Here is a 7,831-nt window from a genome sequence, read left to right as displayed (position 1 = left end):
CTGGTTAGCTGGTGTTTGCAAAATACAGGGAATGTACTAAATGCCACAGAATTAATTCACTTTTGAATGGTTAATTATGTGTATTTCACCTCAAATTTATTTTAAAATATTCTACAAAGAACATGTATTCTTTTTTTGACACATGTTCTAAACTTAGCACCAGATCTGTTCTGTGTAAACTACATTCTAAGGAGAGTGGAATGAGGTAGGATTGAGGTTTAAGTGACAGAGGGCTTCAGGGTAGTCAGACTCCCGCAGCCAGACTCCCAACTTTGCAACTAACTAGTCTGTGCTGCTAGGAAAGATTTTTCATACTCTAAGCATTCGAGTTGCCGTGAGTAAAATCAAGGACAATATCTAACCTCATTCAGGTGTTTTGAGGATTAAATGAGGTGAGCTACCTCATGCAATTTAGCACAAAGCCTGGGACATAAGTTTTTAGCTCCATTCTAATTATGCGTGATGTCTTTTTCTCCATCAAATGCTAAGTTGTCCATTGTACATTCTGGTCCTAGTTAATAGCTTTTACAAGCACAATAAAGAATACTTCTAACTTTTGTGTTTGTAGAGACCACTCTCTATAAGACAGTAGAAAAAGCAATGGTGCAGGTATGGGCCATTTGTGGCCCTAGGTTCTTATTTCTCCCAACCCCAAGGTGTGTAAATTTAGGGAAATCATACCTGAAATCTGGATGTCTCCAATCCTTCAAAGGAGTTGGTGAAAATCAAATTTAATCATATATTTGAACTAGCTCTGAAAATCCTAAAGCACTGGAAAAATATTGGGGAGTATTCTTGTGATGAAAAGGCTAGAAGACAAATCCTGCCTGCCACTTTGAGCATTTTAGGGGGAGGGATGATCAAAACAGTGCTATAGAATGCTGGCCAATAGTTATTTCCTTCACTTATTGGGTGCTCTCTTCAATTGAGGCCCTCCCATAGAGAGAACCATTCTAGAATACATACTGAAACCCCCCAAATAATGAGCTATTTGATACTGCCAAAGAAAGTGTATAAAATACTACCTACATCCCATGCATTTACTAAACCATGGTCAGTAATGTTTATAAAGTCTGGTCACTGAAATGTAAGGAGGAAAAAAATCCTGGGTGGCTTATGTGGATTTCAGTAAGCAGTATGTCCAAGACTGTCGCTAAAACTTGATTTAACATATTTCCAATATTGATTTATCAATATTCTTGTTAAGAACAAGACATATTAGTTAATTCCAAGGCAGGGAAAGGAGCAATGACAGGCCATGTAAAAATTTTCAAGTGGGCCAAAGACATAGTTCTCCCCTCCAGCAGGCAACTAACGGTATCTCTGCCTCCACAATGTGCATTCTGCCTCCTCCCAGCTGAGCCTAGTGCCTCATGCTCAATTTTCCTGCAATTGGCCCTGGAATCCAGCTTTTTTCCCTTGCAGTCACTCTCTCTTACCATTTGTTGTTGGCTACAAGTCTTGGCTTTCAGACTTCATTGGATTCACTTTTCAAACTTGTTCGTGAGTCACCTTGCCTGGGGACAACTGGCACCCCTAAGCACAAGCTTGGCAGGGAAGGATGAATTAAGCCAACACAGTCTCTTATGAAGGAATGAAAATGGACCTAACGGTTATTCTCCAAATCCAGCTATCCCAAAACTAAGGGTAGCCGGAGATGAATACTAAGAGATGGCCATCTGGGGTAGTATTTCTCTAAGTGAGTGTTGCAGAGATCAGAATCCCCTGCAGGACTTAGTAAAAATGCAGATTACTAAACCTAGGCCTACAGAATAAGAGCATCTGAGAATGGAGCCCAGAATTCTGAATCTCTGAAAAGCATGATGGTTCTCATATTTTTTGACTTCCCTTTGAGATTGGTTATGATTGAGGAAACTTGCCCCCAAAAGATACAGGGCTGATCTGCTCATGGATATAACCTTGGGTGGTGAGATTCTATTTTGTCAAAGGCAGGTACAACCAACAAGAAGGATAAGCAGCAGTCAAGCCATGTTTAGAAAAAAAAAGTGCAGAATTAAACTTCTCTCATTTAGCAAGTATATTGTTTAAGTACTGTTCACACTATGAATAAAGCAGCTCAAACACTAAGTAGGGGATTAGCTTAAATTAAAGCAAAGAGAAAATGCTCTATATTTTTAGTTACCCCTCTCCATTCTCACTAAAACAGTCAGATTTATTCTGTGGCATGGGGGTAGGGACTGAAAATATTAAAAATTTTATAGTGTTCAAGGGCAGAGAGGACCAGGCCACTGTAAATAGCTGATTTGTCTGTACAGATCAGTTGAGTGTCAACCCCACCTTTCTTCTATAGTAGTTTCACCCAAGATTGAGCCAGAACAGTGGTCAGCAAACTCATTAGTCAACAGAGCCAAATATCAACAGTACGACGATTGAAATTTCTTTTGAGAGCCAAATTTTTTAATCTTAAACTATATAGGTAGGTACATTGTTATTAATTAGGGTACTCCTAAGGTTTAGGAAGAGCCACACTCAAGGGGCCAAAAAGCCACATGTGGCTCGCGAGCTGCAGTTTGCCGACCATGGAGCCAGAATAATGTCTCTATCCATTTTATTTTAGGGAACCACAATAGATGTGATTATAGTCTTAATGTATTTTTGCTAGATTTATTTTCTGTAAAAAAAGAACTTAGGATTATAAGATCTCTAACATTCTGAACTGCATGAAATATGCCTTTGTTGCAAATTTATAATCCCAATATCCCAGTCATGCAAGCATTTGTCCTATTGTTGAAGATTTAGTGCAACTGGTATCTGGGAATTACACGTGGGAAAAAGCAGATTCCTGGCTCACAGACTTATTGGAGGTGCACATAAGATACAAAACCTCCATGTGCCTTGGGAAAATAGAGACTCAAGTGGAAAACTTTGTTTCAGACCAGTTAAAACCATAAAATATAGCTAACATAGAGCTTAACTGTACAGTGGTAGTTTCAACTTCTGTATCAAGAGATAATTTTTTTGCATTTGCTTGGGTTTGGCCCACAGCTACAACCATATTGGACAGATGTTTTTAACTCTAAATGCAATGCAGAATTACCTATCATTTCTTTGCTATGCAGATTGAATATTTTGCATGAGCATTCAAAAACGCACGTTTATAGTTTGAACTTCTTATGTTTATTGTTTTCTAGTACCAAAAGTACGTCTACAGATGGAAAATTCAGTCTTTGATGATGGGTGGTAAGGAATTACTCAAAAAGATTCAGTTACACACAGACATATTACACATAATGTTGGGAAGGGCCACATTACACAATTATCAAAACATGTACAGGAGCAATCCTCATTTAGGAGACATGTTTCAGGAATTCCAAATGATCATACTCAGCAGCTGGGCCTATTTGAAAGACTTGGTCAATGGAAAACACTGTCGCTTTTCTCCCCCTTATGGTTTCCCACCCTCGCTGTTACCATATTTGCAAAAGCAGAGTAGCAGGCTGTTTTATTGCTACTGATCCTTATTATCCTCAAATGATGGCAATGAAAGCTGGCAAAGCAATTAAGCAATGTGGCAGCCCATTTTCATGAGTTTACCTTTAAAGACAACCAAGAGAATTTTAGAGACGTGGGCAGAGGGCTTTACAATGCTTTGGAGTATTTATTTTTGAAAGTCAGCGAGTTCCTTGCAATTTAAGGATGCTAATCAATATTGAATTATTTTGAACAATTACAAAGATAACAGGTTCTCAGGCAAGAAAAAAATTATGCAGAATACTCTTCTTACATGGGTGACCAACCTTTTTGGAGTCACTTGATTTTGCCATAACTTGCAACGTTTTCAAAAAACAACAAAGTGCTGTATGAAATTTATTTTTTAATCCCAAAGACTTGGTTTTCTGTTGAGAATTTTGTGCTAAACCTTAACTGAAAATATGTTAAAAATATCAAGTAGGTATAAACAAACTTTTTAAGATATATGTAGTCTCAGACCCTTAAAATGTTTATATAGCATAGGAGTACCCAATGGGGGAAATTTCCGCTCCTATGGCCTCAACTTATAGAACAGGGAGTACTGGAGCTAGAACTAGAAGAGGTGGTAAATAATGATCTTTTGGGTGCATTTTCATCTGAAGTAAACGCAGTATGAAAAATCTAAGCTCTATTTTTGGTAACTATTAAACTCCAAAATTAAAGGGCCCACAGAGATTAGGCCCAAAGTGTGCAGTAGACAGAATGAATGCTCATAGTCCAAAATGAGGGACTCTGGCCATGAGACTGCAGAGTCATAATTGACACTTCAGCATTCCTACTGGTACTGCACTATTGATGTACTGTGTTGGAACTCTGTTAACCATTTCCAACTCAGCATTAGGAGGGATTATTTTCTCATGAATACCTATCTCTTAAATTCATAACAGAAAGCAATAAAATACAATGTAGAAAAACTTGCTTTTATAAACTAATTCTGCCAGATTAACCAAATGAACAATATATAATTTCAAGAATCTAAACCTTGTCACATACTACCCACCCAACTCCCCACCACTTATTGAAATAATGTCACATGAATAATAAGTCAGAATGTTTCTGGAAAAAAAGTTTCTTTATTTCTATTTTTTCATTTATGCAAAAACAGTATCAGTAATATGTATAGGAACATACTTTTAAGTTTAAAATTAATTTTTTCATTTTGAAAGGTTCAGGACTTTGTCTCTTCTTTCTACCTTACCATTTTTAAAATAAGTACTTCAGTCCAATAAAACAGCACACAAATGAAAAGTTTATTTCCTTACTTCAAATCATGTAAGTGGCTCTTTAGAATTTAGATATCATTTACAGTAACCTGGAGATTTAATCACAGAATTATACAGAGAATTTTAAAAAGGACAAATTTCAGAGTACTTTCAAATTATAAGGAGTAGAAAGCCCTTTTGTGGGATACGTAAGTTAAAAGACTCTTCCCCTTCAGATTCAGAATAAAAATTACTTGGTATTATAGGATAGCAATGGGCACTGATGATATGGCCCATGGTTGTTGTATTAGATTAGGGATAAAAGGAGTCTTCATGTTTTAGTGAAGGGGCCAATGAAAGAAAGGCCAGAGAGCCATTTTAAACTCATGTTCATGGCAGATCAGATGATGCTGAGACAAGTGTTTCCCTTAAAAAGGTATTACCACATTGCTACATTTCCAAGGTTTAGCCTTCAAACTACCCATACTTCTACTTCTCATCTTTACATTACCTGTTCTAGGAGCAAACCTTCTGGAAAAATGATGTTACAAACTGGAAAAGCAAGACTGTGGGTACAGCAATAGGGCTTTGGTGCTCTAGTTGCTTGTCACAATATATAATGTCTAATGAGGAGACTAGTAAATCTAGAAATGGATTCTTCACTGAGTATATTCTTGGGATATGCTTACTAAACAACTTTTGTGATTCAGAAACACCAAGACTACTTTGACTCTCTTGGACATGTTTTACTTTTTTAAAGAAGGTAATATAATAGGCTCACAAACAAAAATAAAAATCTGTTTGCTTTTTAACAAATAACTAATCTTTTAATGTTTTTATAAAAACAATTCCTTTCAGATACTCTGATTAACCTTTAAGTGACATAAAAAAGCTTCAGCATTCTTCATTACCAATATTTTGCACAATTTAAGATACGTTTAGCATTTCAAGGGGAAAAAATTTTTAAAGAAAAAAAGGAGAATGGTAACGCACCAAGAACCTATGTACCTAGTAAAGTTTAGTTTGTCTTGGATTATTTAAAAAAATAGGCCGAGAATTTTAGTTATCTAATTATCATCCCAATCAAATATGGTTATCTGTGTGGATTCTAGATAAAAGATAAAATATTTCCAACTAATAAGACCCACTGATTGGACTGTTTGTTCCAATTTTAGTATATGAGCTGCTGAAGTGAGCACTGGAATGTTTGTTTAGAATTGGTTTTACTGGGCTTAGTTAAGGAAGACTTCAATAAAGCTAACTATATAATGAGTTCCACTGATTAAAAATGCAGTTTTAAAAACTATGCTTTTGCAGTTAATTTCTAGACAAATCATAAATGTAAAGCACAAAACTGTAAATACTGTACTACTCACAGGTACTTGTTAGAGAAGTGAAACACTTGTATTCAAACTATCAAAATTCTGACCTTTCAAAATAGTAGGTTGGCTAAGACAATTTTTTGAAAATCAGCATTTACTTTTAAACTGTTAAAATGTCAATTTCAATTCCTTCTTAAAAAAACCCTTACAGATAAATCTTAAAAGTTGTTCCTTTCAGTCTCAATTATTTTTTACTTTCAACGATGTATTTAACACAGAACCAAGTTTCTAAACATCTAATGAAAAACAGTTTCAATGTAAAATAAAACTAGGCAATCTAATACAGCTTGTATAGTCTTAATGTGATTTATCAATACTCAGAATTAAATTTCTATAATAGTGAAAAACTTTGTCTCTTCTTAGTATTCAAACCAGCAACTTCCCACGAGACTAGAAAGTTAGAAAAGAGGATCAAACAGATTTAAGCACTGCCCGACTTCTTCTAAAATGATGCACTCTTTTATCCTAGAAAAGACAGAAACAGTCCTTTTTATTTCATTGAAAATATCCTATTAGCGCTATGAACTAAGAGAGTTGTGAAATTTTGGGTTTAAAAACTATAAATGAGAGAAAAGTCATCCTTTTTGGAAAGTATTCCTGAATTCTGATGACAAATGTATCAATGAACTAGTTTTATTCAACAATTTAATTAAAAAATAAAACTTGGTAAACTCAGAAACAGAGACCTTAGAATCACTACCATTTTATGCAGATTCTTAATTAATGATTTGGCAGTGATGACCCAAAGGTAATTGGTGAAAATATATGTAATTTCAAAAAACACTGGTTTTACTAAAAAAAGTGCATCTGGTACAAATTGTAGCTTGAGAACAGCACTGCACTTCAATCTGAAATTCTATGCTTTTAGATTAAAAGTTAAAGTTTTGACATATTTAAAAGCAAATCTTTCACCTGTGATGAAGATACATCACTCTTTGGGAAATGAAGTAAAAAATTAAAAATATATATGCAACTTTTTCCTTTCATTTTATGTTGTGCAGATAGAAGGAATATGAGTAAATCAGTAATAACACAATAGTATTTTCTTCTCTACATATTAGGGTGTTTTTTTAAACCCTGCCCTTTTCCTAGGGATAAATTCAGTTGTCATAAAAAGAAGGGTAACGGGAAATTATTTAATTGTTAGGGCAAAATCTTATTTAGGTTAAAGCCCAGAAAAGTGGTTACAAATGGAAGTCTCTTCAAAGATCAGGTAGAATAAGAAAAATTATGGAGAAGCTGAAATTTAGACAAAAGATTGGAATTTACCATGGAAATAGTATATAACCTGCCTCAATGCATTTAATTTCAACTAAAACAATAACATTTAGCCAATCAAAATAGGTCTAAAGGCCAGATAACTGTAGGCTATCAACTTCTGATTTCTGCGTAGTGTTTCTAGCCCAGAGGAGCAAAAAACTCTGGAAGGTTCAAAAACTCTGGAAGCTTTTGTCTAATACCAGCTGAAAACTCAAGTTTAAAGACCATGTTCTGCTTTGCAAAAAAATAGTTTAAGTACTACTTATTTAACCTTCAGAACTTTGGGAAAGGAAAGCTGTGATACAATACCAGTTCTTTCCCTTTAAGTTATACTATGTAGAAAGAAACAACAAAAGAACAAATGTCATTTTAAATGAATATTTACTCCCTGTGGAGAAGATGGTAAGAACTTAATCCTGCTATGGCTCTATTCTTCTGTATTACAGAAAGTCCTTAGTATACCCTTCCAAAAAAGGCTTTAAGCTTCATTCTATG

The 7,831-nt window shown here is 35.0% G+C and overlaps 1 protein-coding gene across 1 annotated transcript in view; it reads right to left on the bottom strand.

The window, feature by feature from the left end:
- Window positions 1-5,972: 5,972 nt before the first annotated feature.
- DAZL (deleted in azoospermia like) overlaps window positions 5,973-7,831 on the bottom strand; it is a 17,982-nt gene continuing 16,123 nt past the window's right edge. The window contains exon 12 of the mRNA XM_006770208.2: window positions 5,973-6,541. Within this exon, the coding sequence (XP_006770271.1) occupies window positions 6,488-6,541 (54 nt within the window). The 3' untranslated portion in view covers window positions 5,973-6,487. The remainder of the gene's footprint in view (window positions 6,542-7,831) is intronic.

Source organism: Myotis davidii, unplaced genomic scaffold, assembly GCF_000327345.1.
Source record: "Myotis davidii unplaced genomic scaffold, ASM32734v1 scaffold962, whole genome shotgun sequence".
Classification (NCBI taxonomy): Eukaryota; Metazoa; Chordata; class Mammalia; order Chiroptera; family Vespertilionidae; genus Myotis; species Myotis davidii.
This window is presented reverse-complemented; position numbering and strand designations above follow the sequence as displayed.